At 45.1% G+C, this 17,386-nt stretch overlaps 1 protein-coding gene across 6 annotated transcripts in view; it reads left to right on the top strand.

Moving 5' to 3' along the window:
- GAS7 (growth arrest specific 7) overlaps positions 1 to 17,386 on the top strand; it is a 206,752-nt gene that overhangs the window by 81,902 nt on the left and 107,464 nt on the right. For 4 of the 6 annotated variants that reach the window (XM_066587924.1, XM_066587927.1, XM_066587928.1 and 1 more), the window contains exon 2: positions 8,822 to 8,942. In XM_066587924.1, coding sequence (XP_066444021.1) covers positions 8,822 to 8,942 — 121 coding nt within the window. Of the gene's footprint in view, positions 1 to 5,351; positions 5,614 to 8,821; positions 8,943 to 17,386 lie in introns of those variants that run through there. The other 2 variants (XM_066587925.1, XM_066587922.1) reach the window with 2 other exon arrangements.

The following is a 17,386-nucleotide window of genomic DNA, read 5'->3' as shown; positions in this document are numbered from 1 at the left end:
GCATGGCACAGGTCCCCCGTGCCAGGGCGTGCAGGTTAGATAACAGCCTGGCACCTGCTCAGTCACCAGACAAACCTTCTACTCTTGCTGTTTAGCTCAGCATGTCAAAAAATTGTATTAGTTAAAGTATATATGCGAGACAAGTTGCAATTTTTTTAATGGCATCATCTTTTGGGTACAAAGTGTCATGCCCTCATGTGGATGCCAACGGAAAAATTAGAAAATTATGGCTCTAGAAATGTGGTGATGAAAAAACGGAGTCAGTTGGTCTAAAAAGCACAAGCTGGCTTCATCACGAAGGGGTTAAGCACCGCTATGGTAGCAGTAGTACCCAGAGGACACTCTGGCAAATACACGGAGAACTTATCAACTCCATGCTGATGTTGTCCTTGGTTGGGTTCGAAAACCCAGCACTGCAAGGCAACGGTGCTAATCACTGAGCCACCGTGCTTCATATTGAATGCCAACTTTTAAAGACCTCAGTGTTGGGGCCTTGGCTCCAGACCCCCTCGTGGTGACTCTACTCGACATATTTCACTAATGTTGCAAATGCGTTTGCAAAAATATTCTGTAGTTGTGACAATGGCTAACTAGTGTTTACCAACGCCATCGTGGTGAGTGAAGGGGAGATTCATGAATGTATCAATCTAATCCATAAAGGTAATCTGCTTATTTGATGTCGGTGTTAATCTGGTGCCAAAATATTGGAATTTTGCTGTATTACCATTTTAGGATCCTTTACATACAGCATACTGACACTGAGATGATGAGTATAAAATATGATTTTCTTCTGAGTTCACGTATTTTGCTTCCTATTCACTCCACGTTTGCTGGATCACCATCTCCGGCTTATTTCAGTGGAGATTCCATCGCTGTCTGCCTTTACAACTGGGAGAGTCTTTGATCCAAACTTAAAAGGCGCCCTGAATAAAAGGCTTCCCCCAGGCACCCGCCGTCTCTCACGTCACTCTTGTCATATTTTTTGCTTTACAGTCAGATTTGTGAGCGCCTTGCTGTCACTGAATTACAGCAGATCTCTTAATGAGCAATATCTAGACTCCAGCCTGACCGAGAAGCACGTGATGAGTACGAGGCAATGACGTTGCCATGGAGACGTACAATGTATCCACGTATAAACACAATGCTCGTAGATTCACTGCTTCAATCACCAGGAAATCTGTAACTGTTTCCCCTGCTGACACCGCTGAATGGAAACATCAGTGTCGGTGTCATCCCTTTAATATCCTCTTCTAGATAAAAACCATACTGGCTGCCATGACCATGAAGGGGTTATCAGATCATGAAATTATACATTCGTGTGTATATAATATTATATCCATTATGTTGAGGTGCTACATCCCCCTCCTCCCTCTTTCGTCAAGTGTCAGTCTTCACTACACTGGCATTTTATTCACAAGCCAGAAAGAGGATTATGGATTCCTGAAGTGCATCTTATTGTTGGAAGGAACAATAGTTTGTCAATAGGAAGGGTCATTCTGAAGGTCTAGTCATGGTTTTTGGCATAGTGCGTTGGGCTATGCAAAAGACTTAAGTCCCTGCGGCCAGCGTGTAGCTCAACCTTCTAGAAATGCAATTCTGCATTACTATGTAGAGCTCTCTCCTGCCCTTCCTCCATCCAGAATTGGAATAGAGGTCTGTGTAGTGTAAAACGAGCGTCGCACGGACCTATCTGCGCACACAATACGCAGATAATAGAACCCATTGATTTCAATGGGTTTGTTCACTTTTCAGTTGTCTAAATTCTTTTTCCGTTTCTCTGCGTATTTGTACTCCTTAGTTGCTCAGAAGTCAGTTGGCGCAATACGCTAGGAGATGCGTGAAATTGCGCTAGAAAAAGCACATCTGAAACTGCTGAGGACTAATGAGCCATTTTAGTCAGTTGGTGCAAGTTTTGTTTGCCATTGATTTCGAAGGAGAAAATCCGCAGCGGATACATGTGATTTCTGCAACATGGACATGCCAGGAACTTCAAATCCGTAGCGCTTTTCGAATTTCATGCTTTTCTGCTGCAGGGAAAATCGGTAAGGTATGAAGGAGATCTATCAGATCTTACCACCCTGCCTTGTACTGCATTATGGGGTGGGATTTCTGCAGCGATTCCGCAGCGTTTACTGCCTGTATAAAGGTGGTCTAACTAAACCGCCTCAACTCGTCCCTTCTGCGTCCTCACAGCTACAGTCTTCTGTCTTGTGCGGTCGGCTTACGTGCAGGACATAACGCTGCAGCATTAACAGTCCTCACTGAGTGATGGCTGCGATGGGCTGCAGCAGCCGGTGGCGTCCCCCGCATGCGGGGCTGCAGCAGCCGGTGGCGTCCCCCGCATGCGGGGCTGCAGCAGCCGGTGGCGTCCCCCGCATGCGGGGCTGCAGCAGCCGGTGGCGTCCCCCGCATGCGGGGCTGCAGCAGCCGGTGGCGTCCCCCGCATGCGGGGCTGCAGCAGCCGGTGGCGCCCCCCGCATGCGGGGCTGCAGCAGCCGGTGGCGCCCCCCCACATTTGGGTCAGGCAGGTAAGTTGCTCTGCTAGCTAATGTGTCCTTCGCTTATAATATTTGGCATATAATTGGTTAATACTTGCGATGGTCATTTTAGCGCATAATGAGATGATTACATGTAACACGTAGACAACAAGAATCTGGATACTTCTTATACCCCCCCCCCCCCCTCCCCGTTCCTGTGCAAATAGAAGGTAACGGCGGTGTATCTGCAGGGGGCTGGGATATTGTGCAAGTCGTGTTGTAGCCGCAGCACAGAGGATGTTTTGCCCCTTGGCTTGCCGGCATGCGGGGCGTGTGATGTGGAGGTGTTTGCCGAGTATCAGACAGGCCTAGAATGGGGGATATGTCAGGAATGTGCTCGCATCACAAACAATCCTGCATTGTACTCCGTGGAGAATGGGGCCATTGTGCCAGATTCCCGCTCTGCCGGGCGGATGGGAGTAAAGTCCAGGCACCTACATACCACACGGAAAGCAAGCGCCTAATTAGTTAAATAATTACTAAGGAGACAAATGCTTCCATCTAATCATCTGTACGTTAGAGTGCACTATTTTATCTAATCTGGCTTTTAGCGCTCACGTCGCCTGTAATACATGGTGCTAAAAGCCCATTGCTTTCTATTGGGCCACTCACATCTGTGCTTTTCACGTGTGAAAAACCACAAACGCAGCGTGTCCTATTTTGGTGTGTTATGCACCAATATATGCTATGGGGGTTTAACATGTTGCATGCATGTTTGCTGTGTACTGCATATTTTGTGTGTAATACGTGGGACACTTGCGTCCGTGTAGGTGAGCTCTTGCATATGTGAGATTTTTGGCACACATTTTGATCAAATCATGTAAGCCCATCTGCCACAGTAAGTTGTCTTCAGATAGAACCCTGCAAATGGGATGGGGGGCACATAGGTGAAAGTCTGATCTGCACTGGATAATAAGACTTTAATGACCGCCTTCGTGGAAACTATCCCTGGTCTGTTGCACAATCTGTATCTGGAACCTCAGTAGGATGAACCAGAGGGCCGGGCACAGAAGATGAAGCCCACTGTTTGTAAATATCATGTACATAAGGCCAAATAAAATAAGAGTCTAGCAACACCCCCGGCTGCTGGTATGGTATAGATGGGACACTTACAGCACTGCTCACTGCAGTAGTTACTGGGCACCTGTCACAGCAATCAGATGTTCTCTTACAGGGGTCATCTATCTGATCACTGGCACATCCCCTACTTACTGATCGCTACACGATCTTGGCATATAAAAAAGGGTGTAGCCTGTGAAGTGGTGTGGTTTACACCCGGAAAGTTTGCATGGTGTGCTTTGGTATGTCCGGTGCTCTCTCTCAATTCTCCCGGAAAGAAATTCATAAGAGTTGCCAAGTTTGAAAATGTATCTATCTTGTGTGTGTGTGTTTTGGGTTTTTTTTTTTTGGCCTATTAGACACCGTTTCTTCAAAAAAACCATGCTGCATTCTTATGGTGCATCTAATAGCCTATATTCCAGCTGCAAGAGTCAGGGGAAGCTGAACACAATGGTAGTGAAAGGTCCTAGCAGAGCACGATGTAGAAGCTGGTGGTCCTAGCAGAGCACGATGTAGAAGTGTGTACAAAAGTCTAATTTGCTTGCAACAGTCAAATTGTGCAAAAATGTTTTTTGTAAAATCTGACTGCCTAGTGAGCAAATTTCACAGCCCTTTGTACATACAGCACAGTACATGCGTGTAGTGTGTGCTCTGCCAGGACCTCTCATGGGCTGCAGCCAATAACAGAACTTGGTGATCCATCTCTGAGCTCTGTTATTGGCTGCAGTCACTGTGACGTCCCATAAACCAGGTGGAACTGCAGCTGTCAGACCGGTCCGGGGGAGTGAGCGACGCTGCAGGGAACAGTGGGAGTGGGGAGTGCTGAGTATATCATTTGTTACTGCATGGTGAAGAGGTTGTACTGGGATTTGCAGAACCCTTTTCGTAATATTTCAGTTTAGCTATAGGTCAGGCCCCTTAAATCAATCCCACTGTTGGGCCATGTTGGACGTGGGAGTCTAGAGCCCATCTGTATAGTAAGTACAGAATTTTTTTTATGCCTCTGCATCCTTTTTGGTTCAGTCTTTGTATATTTCTTAGTGCGATTTTTAGATGATGTTAAATCCTTAAAGCGTATTTCTGCAGTTTTGTGTGCAGAAAATTTGCGCATGCGATATGCAGAGAATAAAGCCTCATGATTTTCAATGGGTTTATTCAAAAACACAAATGTGTGCACAGAAAAAAAATGCAGCTTGTCCTACTTTTGTGCACATTTGAGCACCAAAGGTCCCCATAGAAGTGTCTGTGGGGTGCGCAAATGTGTGTAGTATGTACGGAGATGTGCAAAATGCATCTGGAACTCATTAGGTTAACTATACATTTAAATTGAAAAAAACAATGCCCTGGGGGGCAAGAAGTACAGTGAGATGCCGATATGCTCACAATCTAGTTCATAGCGCAAATACCATGTGCAGTGGTGCCTATGCCCGTGTGAAGCTGCGCTCATGTGCTTGTTTTTGCATTGCAGCTAGAGCGGCGTACATCTGCATGCGTACTTACACTGAACGTGCTGTTTTTTGTTTTTTTTTTCTTCTGCTCCGTCACAGATCCAGCATAAAATACCGGAAGAGAGAACGCTGCATGCAGCGCTTTTCCATTTGGCTAACAGCTGGGCAGCTGAAGGGAAAGGGGGAAAGTGAACGGACCCCATTAGAGTTAACAGGGTCTGTCCAGGCGCTGTTTGATTCCATTCTAAGACAGACTCGTCCGGCCAGGGGATTCCCTTTTCCTGCTCCACGAATAGAGCAGTAAAGTGGAACCCCTGCTGCAGATGACCTCGCTTCTCTATCCTCATTCACATAACCATATTCTGGTCAGTATTTTGTATCCACGTTGTAAGCCGGATGGAACCCACAGAGAGAAGAAAGTAGAATGGAAACCTTTTCACCTCCTGTTTCCAATCCACTCCTGGTTTTGGCTCACGAAGGCTAATGCAGAAGAATGCCGTGTGAATGGGATGTTACTGTCAGGTTCTCCGGCTGAGGAAGTACTGCAGCGACGACAGTGCGCCCCACAGGTGATGACGGAAAAGCAAGAAGACCCTGGAAAACTGAGAAAGTGTTCAATCATAACAAAGCATTAAGTGGAAGCGGAGCAGCAGATTGCACTTGGCATGTAGCCCGCTGCTATGTTCCCTGGCCCAGCGCCTGCATGGAGGACTCCCCTCCCACTGCATTGTTAGCAAAAAGGGTGGGAAATTGGCCCAAGGGTCATGAAAAAGGAGTGTAGGGGGAAACCAACAGCACACTCTTCTGTTCCAGAGGGCTCCGTTTAGGCTTTGCTATTGCACCCTTCTTTGTACACCAGGGGTTATTGATAACAAATGAAGGTCAATCCCCAAAATGCGCAGTGGAAGATAGAATGCACAACTGATGCCACTAGATAAGTTGTTAGTTCGTGCCTTTTTTTTTTTTTTGCTTTTTTTTTTCCTTTTTCCTAGATTTTTCTGTGACCTGTTTGCAGTCGGATTACAAGTTCCAGTGGTGGAGAGAAACTAGTTTCCAAAATGTAGATTTGTACCCCACATCAACCGCTTGAGGACCAGCTGTTTTTCATGTTCGTTTTTATTTTTTTCATAGCCACCTTTTTCCATTGACATGGCTGTAGAAGGGTTTGTCTTTTTGCTTGTTTTTCATTTTACAAATCAATTTTTAAACTTGTTTCAGCGTTGCGCTAAATGCTGTCATTGATTTCAATTGGCCTTCTCAAACATGTGCTAAAATGCATTTTTCAAGCCCTGTCCTTTTTTCATGCATTTGTGTTTTTAAAATGCGATGCTTTGCCAATTGAAATAAATGGGGTGCGTCTTCAGCGCTACTCAAAACGCGTTAGTGGTGGTTACTGTGTTTTTTTCATTTTTTTTCAGTTCTGCCATCAACAACTCACTTGACTGCGTTTATAACTGTACCAAAAACACTGTCAAAAATGTATGTCAATGCAACTGTAAATGCAGCATTTTTACAAATGAGGAAAATGGAACAATACCTCTGCAGCGCCACCTATTGGATGGCAGAATTTCTTCAAATCAATCAAGTAGAGCAAAAACTCAAACGCTCTGCTATCTAGGACTGTGAGAATGATTTCCAGACCCTTGGGTCTAGTGGTTTGTAATAGTTTTTATTACATCAATTCTGCAGCGCGCTTCGACTCATGTTGGCGCCTTTCTCAAGCATACAAATAGCATTGATAAAATACATTTATATAAGCACATCTATTAATGAAACTTGCAATCCCCGTGCCCAATTCAGACGCCAGGGCCATTATTGTGACGTACCTATACTGGGATGGACCTCCGGTTTGTATGTGACGTAAGTCATATGATTGGCATAAGTGGAACGCAACGTGTGTTCCATTCCCAGTTATCATTCATAAACAATGAATATAATGTACTTTCTTATGCTTATTCTTCAAATCAATGTCAGACCCTTTATTCAGGTCTTTATAACAATGATTGGGAATAGGAAGCAAAGCCAAAATCCATACACAGACAGCTGTTTCAGGGTGTTTGCTCCTCATCCGTGTGTAGTAGGTGTCTGGCTTGGCTTCCTATTTCCAATCATTATTTTAAAGACCTGTATAAAGGGTCTGACATGGATTGGAAGGAATGCTGCTATCCAATAGGTGGCGCTGCAGAGGTGGTATTCTATCTTTATTATTTGCATTAATTACCCAGAGAAGCGTGCATGGCTGTCTAAGGCCGCCTACAGACGGCCGGCTCGGAACCGGCTGGGAGGGACACACGTGCGCCGCGTTTTGTTTGCCGCGCGGGTCAAATCGCAGCAGTCTGCCTAGGATTGCATTTGTAATGCAATCCTATGGCAGCTTCCACGGGTGGAAATTCCGTGGGAAATCCCACTGCGGAATTTCCTCCCGTCTGCGGCCTAAGTGTCCTCACTCACCTCTCAGATGTCTTCACACTCCTTCTGGGTGCTCTCCTTAGGGAGGGATGATGCCATCCCCCAACGCACTCACCCCCTATGTCTCCACACACTTTTTGGGTGGTCTCCTTTAGAAGAGACAACACCCATCTTGACCCACATTACAGGCATCTCACCAGCCAAGCCAGACACCTATTGCCCACTGATGTGGGGCAAACACCCCGAACAGCTGTCTGTGTATAGATTCTGGCTTGGTTTCCTATTCCCAACTATTGTTATAAAGACCTGTATAACGGGTCTGAAAGTGATTTGAAGGAATGCTGCCATCTAATAGGTGGCTTCAGAGATATTGTTCCATCTTTCTTATATAGCCATGTATGCTCCTCTGGGTAATTCCTGCAAATACGTCTCCTCACTCACCTCAAGCATTTCCACAAGCACACGTGAGACTAGCTTAAGAGTTTTAATAGTTCCGCAGCAGTTAGACCGCTGATCTAGACAGGTAATTTGGAGAAATTAAAATCCTAACAGCTAATTAGTTCCAGTGTAGAATGATTCTACGGCTCATCCTTCAGTATATATCTGTTGCCAGGCTGCATCACAGCCACATGAAATGTTTGTTTTCTGCATAAACCACAGAGGCAATAAGATAATCTTATCTTGCAGAACTATGTGATCAGGAACTTCTGGGGCCCAGCTCTTATCATACATAATGTACTTGATACAGCATGTGAGGGTTAGATGTTGCAGATGTTAAATTTTAAAGGGGAAATGAGTTTTAAAAAAAAATTATTTTGTCTCTTACAGACAGTTTAGGCCTCCTGCACACGGGCCGCTTTGCATTGTGTAATCCGGAGAGGGATTCCACCTCCCAATTCTGCAGTAAATCCAGCCCATAGCATGCTATGAGAAAATGCAATTTCCCACCCACGAGCAGAAATCGATTTGGGGAAGAAATCTCAGCATGCTGCGATTTTGTGCGGACTAGACACCGACCGCTTCCATTTGAAGTCAGTGGAAGCTGTCTGTCCCATGGCCATTCTGCAATCATGATTGCAGAATGGTCGCGGAAGCTGCGGCATCCTCGGTACTGCACATGTGCCGTCCGATGCATTGGTCAGCACATTCGCAGCAGAGGAAGACAGTGGAGAGGTAAGATGGGGTCACTCTGTGGGAATACCGCATGCAGGGACCGACCTGCCCCCGTGTGCAGGCCGCCTTGCTCTTGTTGTTCGTGGATAAACAAACATAATGTTTTATTTGGAGTAATGTCAAAAATAATATTTTGCTATTTTCTGTATAATTTTACATCCATATATAAACTTTCACCTCTATTTTTGCCTACAGAAACCAGGTATGATGAACCCACAGAGGATAGAAGATTCTGGACAAGGTCCTCTACCCCAAGGCTGGCAGTGTTACATGTCTCCACAGGGTCGAAGGTACTATGTGAACACCAACACAAACGGTAAGTCTATAGAGCATTTACTCGTGCAATGACTATTTCCCCCCCCCCATATGTACAATATCACTACTACAATACTGACCCCTAGGTACAAGAATAGAACTACTATAATGCTGCTCTGCATGTACAAGAATATAACTACTAAAATTACTGCATCCTATGTACAAGAATATATCTACTGCTGCTCCTATGTACAAGACTATAACTACTACTATACTTCCACCTATTTACAAGAATGACTACTATAATACTGCCCCCTATGTACAAGAATATAACTACTATAATACTGCCCCCTATGTACAAGAATATAACTACTATAATACTGCCCCCTATGTACAAGAATATAACTACTATAATACTGCCCCCTATGTACAAGAATATAACTACTATAATACTGCCCCCTATGTACAAGAATATAACTATTATAATACTGCCCCCTATGTACAAGAATATAACTATTATAATACTGCTCATATGTACAAGAATATAACTATCATACTGCCCCCTATGTACAAGAATATAACTACTATAATACTGCCCCCTATGTACAAGAATACAACTACTATAATACTGCCCCTGTGTACAGGAATAGAACTACTATAATACTGCCCCCTGTGTACAGGAATAGAACTACTATAATACTGCCCCCCTGTGTACAAGAATATAACTTCTATAATACTGCCCCCTATGTACAAGAATATAACTACTATAATACTGCCCCCTATGTACAAGAATATAACTACTATAATACTGCCCCCTATGTACAAGAATATAACTACTATAATACTGCCTCCTATGTACAAGAATATAACTACTATAATACTGCCCCCTATGTACAAGAATATAACTACTATAATACTGCCCCCTATGTACAAGAATATAACTACTATAATACTGCCCCCTATGTACAAGAATATAACTACTATAATACTGCCTCCTATGTACAAGAATGTAACTACTATAATACTGTCCACTATGTACAAGAATATACCTACTATAATACTGCCTCCTATGTACAAGAATGTAACTACTATAATACTGCCCCCTATGTACAAGAATGTAACTACTATAATACTGCCCCTATGTACAAGAATATAACTACTATAATACTGCCCCCTGTGTACAAGAATATAACTACTATAATACTGCCCCCCTATGTACAAGAATATAACTACTATAATACTGCCCCCTGTGTACAAGAATATAACTACTATAAAACTGCCCCCTACGTACAAGAATATAACTACTATAAAACTGCCCCCTGTGTACATGTAGGATTATGTTTTGTAAATTCACTGAGGCAGAGGGAACCTAAATTAGAATATCCCTTTCATAGAAAAGAACCCTAAAATTATAAATTCTTTATTTAAAAAAAATATTAAAAGGTCCTAGGACAATGGACTATTAGCCCCTTAGTGACCACTCAATCGTGTTTTTACTACCTCCCTCTCCCTCCAAACATCGCGGGTCTCAGCTGTTTATTACAGCTGACACCTGCAGTCTACAGCGCCGTTTGTTCACGCGGCCGATTGGGGCTGTTAACCCTTTAAATGCGGGCATTAAAATCCCTTGAATGTTCAGGGGTCCCATACGGCTACTTTGCGGAGCCGTGCGGGTGTCATGGCAGCTGTGGGCCTTCTGAAAGGCCTCTGGGCTATTATGGCAGAATGCCTCTCAAGCCATCCCTGTGGGGTGGCCTGATAGGCTGCCTGTCAGAATGCAGTATGATTATATACTGCAGGAGCGATCACAGCATTGCATGTTGTGGTGCCCCCTGGGGGCTAAAATAAATTAAACAAAAGCAAGGTTTTATTTATTAAAAAAAAATTATAAAAGTTAAAAAAAAACAACTTTTGCCATATTTACAATAAAAAAAAGCTTAATTAAACAAAAATACATTTTTGATACCACTGCATCTATAAAAGTCTGATCTATCAAAGAAATGCATTAATTACTGCGCACGGTGAACAACGTCTGAGAAAAAATAGAGAACGCTAGAAATTAAAAAGTAGCTTGGCACCAGCCCTGATGGTTGCCACTCCACTATCAGGACTGGAAGCCACACTTTTTTTTTCTCTCCATCATTTATTTTTCCTTTTGCTGCACTAGGCTGTGGGGTGGGATATTGTCCTTATCTCATAGGCAAGATTAGGAGGGGGTTGACCCTCTCATATCTAATTCTATGGAGTGAGCGAGTATGGGCAGTATATTATATACAAAGGGCTATGAGACGAATAGCACGCTGGAATACTAAGTGTAGCTGTCTTAGCTAGGTGACCTCTAACCATAAGCTAGCTAATGGTCACATGCAGGGACATCAATTACGACTCTTTCAGTCAGTTGCTACTTAATGGGAGCTGTTTAACGCTATTCAAGCAACTTTTGCCTTCAGCTCCTTTGGTTTTTTTTCTAGCTCCCTTTAAGAGCAAAGCAATGGGGCTGCCATTATTGCTGTTGCAATCATCCTAGGTAGTGGCATCTCTAAACCCCTAACTTAAAACTACGTAATACTATTTCCTAGCCCTACACTTCGCAGAAGCTTCTGAATATAACCTTCTACTTATGCGGCTAGAGTAACTCTACCAGTCATCCTGGTGGTGTTAACAGTCTTTACATCTTCTATGGTCTCCGGCATCCCACGTGTTATCTACCATGGGTTATGCATTGAGGGCAAAAGGGCCATACGGGGTCGGTCCTTCAATTAATGAACACTACTAACCGGTTTCTGAAGCGTTGCAAGGTCCAACTGAGATGCATTGAATAGAACAAACTATATTGAACATACGAAGTGATGTGTAAACTGAACTTGGTTGGACATACCCCACTGTGAGTGAGTCCATCAACCAAATCCTGAAGGTCTATATATGTCAGAGTCCGTGTACTTGAATCTATCCTGGTATTTGCAGGCCAATGTTCTAAGGCTGCAACATTTTCTATAGGGGTTCTCTTTATTGGGGATCCCCTTTTGGGGTTGACTAGTATCTAAGTATCTACCATTGTATATTGAGTACGCCTCAAGGGACTCCGTAGATACATCCTCGTGGGAAATCCCGGGTACTGTACACTGAGATGTGGTCGTTGCGTGTTGCTTATTTTTTTTCAATAAAGAATTTACCATTTAGGGTTCTTATCTGTAAAAGGATTATATTTAGTATGAATTTTTCTCTGTTCTGTGGGTTTTCTGTATTTAGAGTTGCCAGAACACAAGTGACAGTATCGCCAAGCCAATATTGTGGTAAACTGTGCTTTTACATAGAAATATGTGGCTGCAAATACAGCGGTGCAACTGGCGGTTAATGCCGAACATATATAGTTTGGTTGCACAAAAGATCACCACATCTCATGGAGTTATGGTGGTCTATTCGAATCCAACGTGTGACGTTTTGGCAGAGCGAACCACCTTCATCAGTGAAGGCCTTGATAAAGGTGATTTTATGTTGCCGAAACATCACTTCACCAAGTCTGTACTGTAAAACCATAAAAACTGAAGCCATTTAGTCAAGGACTGCTATTATCCTTAGTGCTACATATTGTATACTGGGAGGCTGGCACCCCAGATGGCCTGCACACTGGGATTGTGACTTAGTGTTGTTGCTCACCTTGTATTACATATATATTATGGTTTAGCAGTCTCCGTATACTGTCCGCTTAAGAGAAGGCGAATTCTCTAGCAGGATCTTACTCATCAAATCTAGCACTCTAGATATCAGTTGCTGTGCTTTCCTTAGCTACTTGGTTCTTACACCAGGTGCCCTTGATTTACTAAGTTCACACTGTCCATGATCAGTGCCTGACTCTCCATTATATGGCCAGGCCCTTCATTTGGTTCACTGCTCCATCCTGTAGTTGTCTCCGCTTCAGTGTTTCTATACCGATCAGTGGCCATCTCTTTCCTGTGACAGTCCGGGCTTATTCCCAGAAACTACAAGTGAAGACTGGTGGCTGGCTTTCTCCACCTCTCACTGAAGATTTCTTCTCTCCATCAGGACTGCTCACCAGAACACATGCTGCCTTGACGCAACACTTCACATTCCTGTTTTGTTCACCCCTCCTTCCCTGGCCATCCTGACCGTGACTCTGGTGCCACCTTCTGCAGGACAACGGGTACACCTGATCTTGACACTGCAGCATTCTTGTGTTGATGTATGGCATTCGTGACATGTGATGTCTCCTGTGACTGGGTATTTGGTGGTCCGGGGATTATTTATTTATTTCAGGGTTATTTTCTTTCAGTTTGAAGCGTCTGTTTCTTAATTCTGTGAAGCCATTTATAGATTACTTGCTGTCCAATATGACAACCCTTCTTGTTACTGGTAACCCCAACCCTCCCATCACTACTGGCTCTATTGATTTCTTGTCCCACCACTTTTAAAATGGGCAAATTGACTTTGGAGTAGCCCCCTGATTACCCAACTGCCGCTTGTCAATCAAAATTGTAGTAACTGTGTCCCTGTACTGTGTGAGGGACCCTTAAGGAGTCGGTTTTTCACAATTTTTATAATGATTTGATTTCTCTTTTTAGCAGTAGAGTAATACTTATTCTGAACCAAATCTAGCTTGGACATCATGATCTGTGAGCGGTTCAGGGTCCCGGCTGTGTGGTGGTGGTGGTGGTGGTGGGGTTATCTAAAGTGCCATATTATAATTCATCACTCAGAGATCGCAATGATGCTTGTAAATGCAGTGGTAAGCTTTCAAATCTGTTTCATGTGTATCATATGGATGAGACTAAACTCCCTTGTCCGCTTCTTTCCTGAGCGCTAGTAAGGGGGATCACCTAGGCAGCAGAAATGGACATTATGGCACAGCTACAACACTAGAGCACTGGTGCAAATGAAGGCACAGAGTCATGAAAGTAGAAGGAAATGTTCTGCCCTGATTCTTTTTAGTTAGATCCTGCTCACTGCCAAGGGTGGTTGACCGTGTATTGTATCTGGAATTTTCCCGATGGGCTAACTGCTTTCAGTGTATTCTGGTCTAATCCTTGTACTTTCTTACACACAGGGCTGGCTGCTTCTCTTTGTCCTACACTGAACAGCAGGGGGTGTGCCTCAACTGACCAGCGGAGGGTGTGCCTCCAATTGTACTGATGGGGCAAAGCAGAGAGTTTGGAGTTTGGCTGCCTCCTTCCTCCTTTGACCTTTGGGCTGATGCATAACTCCTTGATCGATCTGCTGCTGCCTATTCACTGCGTGGGTCAGTTGACCAGCCCAGTCAGTACTCCAGTATGCATTTTGCAGAGGTAGTCTGGTCTCAACAGACTCCAGTAGGAGGAAGTTCTGCATCCTAGAGAGGAAGAGAGCAGGGGAGGTGTATACATTGCCTATGCAGTGCAGGCTGCTTGTCGGTAACCAGGCAACCCCTTTAATGTGTCAACTGGAGACCCCTTTGGTCTCCTCCATTTCACCAGGTTTCCTTTTCACAATTTTTCCTAGACGTAAGGGCTTATTTACAGGAGCGTACGTCGGCCGATGTGTGAGCGTACGTCGGCCGATGTGTGAGCGTACGTCGGCCGATGTGTGAGCGTACGTCGGCCGATGTGTGAGCGTACGTCGGCCGATGTGTGAGCGTACGTCGGCCGATGTGTGAGCGTACGTCGGCCGATGTGTGAGCGTACGTCGGCCGATGTGTGAGCGTACGTCGGCCGATGTGTGAGCGTACGTCGGCCGATGTGTGAGCGTACGTCGGCCGATGTGTGAGCGTACGTCGGCCGATGTGTGAGCGTACGTCGGCCGATGTGTGAGCGTACGTCGGCCGATGTGTGAGCGTACGTCGGCCGATGTGTTCCTCTCCTCCTCTCTGAGCAGTTTTCAATGGGAGTAGTCAGGATGGGGTGGAGCTAATCTCCCGCCCCCTCCCATTGCAAACACTGGAGTGGAGGAGAGAGGCGGTGAGGGAAGGGGTGGGGGGATGGGGGAACTGCTTAAATGGAAGCACATATCGTCCGGCCATGAAAATCCGCTGATTATACGCTTGTGTAAATAAGCCCTGTATACATATACTGTAGACAACTGCGCTTTTAATGTCCTATAATGCCAGGAATGAATGGAAATGTGATCAAACAGAGACCAAACTGCTCTCCCTTTGACACATTAAAGTCTATGGCTCAGTATACTCAAAGGGAACTGTCAGGTGCCACTCATGTCAGTGATGTGCCAGCTTTGGCATTTTTGTGATTTTTGTTCCCTTCTGGTCAACATTTTATATCTGAGCTGTGGTTTTTATTCGGCTCCATGTTAATAAAATGTGTGCATAATTGATTAAAGGGGTTGTCCCGCGGCAGCAAGTGGGTCTATACACTTCTGTATGGCCATATTAATGCACTTTGTAATGTACGTTGTGCATTAATTATGAGCCATACAGAAGTTATAAGAAGTTTTTCACTTACCTGCTCCGTTGCTAGCGTCCTCGTTTCCATGGAGCCGACTAATTTTCGCCGTCTAATGGCCAAATTAGCCGCGCTTGCGCAGTCCGTGTCGTCTTCTTTCCTCAATGAAGCCGCTCGTGCTGGATGCCGCCTCTGTGTAGCTCCGCCCGGTCACGTGCCGATTCCAGCCAATCAGGAGGCTGGAATCGGCAATGGACCGCACAGAAGCCCTGCGGTCCACCGAGGGTGAAGATCCCGGCGGCCATCTTCAGCAGGTAAGTAAGAAGTCACCGGAGCGCGGGGATTCAGGCAAGCACTCTCTGGTGTTCTTTTTTAACCCCTGCATCGGGGTTGTCTCGCGCCGAACGTGGGTGGAGGGGGGGGGTTGAAAAAAAACCAAAACGTTTCGGCGCGGGACAACCACTTTAATCCAAATGTTTACCAGTAAATGGGAAAAAAATCTTCAGGATAGGTCATCAGTAGTTGATCAGCTGGGGTATTGAGCAGCAGATTCCAACTAATCAGCTGATCGGGTCATCGTCATCAGCCCCTACAGAAAGGGGTATGGAGCAGAGGCTGTGGTTAGAAGCGCCAACCATTACACGGGTTGGAATAGCAGCATCTGCCCAGTACCTGTGTGTAATGACAATGATAGTGGGTGCCCGATCAGCTGATCCGCCGGAGTCTTGAGAGCTGGACTCAGCTGATCTTCAGGATAGGTCATCAATAGTTGATCAGCTGGGGTCCAGCGCTCAAGACCCCAGCTGATCAGGCACCGACTGTCATTGCCATTACACTCAGGTACAGGGCAGATGCTGCTATTCCAACCCCTGTGTAATGGTTGGTGCTTCTAACCACAGCTTCTGTTCTTTATGTAGGGGCGCTGATGGTGATGACCCGATCAGCTGATTAGTTGGGGTCTGCCTCTCGGGACCCCAGCTGATCAGTTACTTATCACCTATCCTGAGGATAGGCCATCAATATTTCCCTGGAAACCCTCTTTATGCTACATTCACATGGACAAGCGCGATATTAGGCTGAGAAACTGTGCCCAATTCTCTCACTTGCCCTCTTGTATTACACACCGATGCAAGTGCTTTTCATTCAAAAGTACCTCTTATCACTTCTGTGACAATACGCCCCTATAATATGTGTTTCATGTGCGTCAGAGGATTCAAAGGGTTTCTCATCGCATAGCATGGCACTTGTGAAGAAATCCATTGAAAAGAATGGAGTTGATATTTAGGCTAGTTTTGTGCGCCTCGCAGCTCCCCCTTCAGCTCTGGACCCGTGGTGCCCGCTGCACGGAGCCTGGAAGAATCGGCTGGCTTCACTGATAATGCTTCTATGGCCACTAAAGCCTGTGAGTTGCTGAGCTTGGCACTCAGGCTTCTGTTGACACTGACAAAGTCCTGGCTGCTTTGCCAGGCTTTGGTAGGGATTCTGGTTTGGATGCCCACCATACTGCCCCTATGGACAAGCATAAAGTTAATATGCTGCTAATGGACAAGGGTATAACCACTGCAATCCTCCCCCCCCCCCCCTCTCCTCCCCACACCCCCTCTTGACATGGGGTCATCATTATACTAGCTATAGCCTTGCTTATGGACCTCAATATATTATACTTAGGAGGCAGAAGGCCCCATCTACTTATGTTGGCCCTGCCCTCTGCCAATTTAAGCCCACCTACAATGTAGGTCCATGTGTTAATTTTTTTTCCAGGGCCAGCTTCACACGGGCGTATGCGTAAAAACACATGCTCATGTTTTTGTGGATATAAGAGTACCTTCACCCCCTTTCCCCGACTGCAGCTCAGGCTTGCATCTCAGTTGTTAATGCCATCAACTCTTAACCACCTGCGCTATAATATACAGGGCTAATCAAATTTTTTCTATATCCTGATTACCTGCAGCTGCCAATAGAGGCACTTTACTGCAGTTATAATGAAGTTTCATGTGTAACCAGTAAGCTGCTAAGCACCTTGTAGAGGTGACTGCACCTTGTAGAGGAAGTCCGTGTTAGCACTTTAGTCTACGCCGGGAATTTGGCGCTCAGTCAGGGCAAAGAGTGATAAATGGCA

This window comes from Eleutherodactylus coqui, chromosome 13 (assembly GCF_035609145.1).
Source record: "Eleutherodactylus coqui strain aEleCoq1 chromosome 13, aEleCoq1.hap1, whole genome shotgun sequence".
NCBI classification, from domain to species: domain Eukaryota; kingdom Metazoa; phylum Chordata; class Amphibia; order Anura; family Eleutherodactylidae; genus Eleutherodactylus; species Eleutherodactylus coqui.
This window is presented reverse-complemented; position numbering and strand designations above follow the sequence as displayed.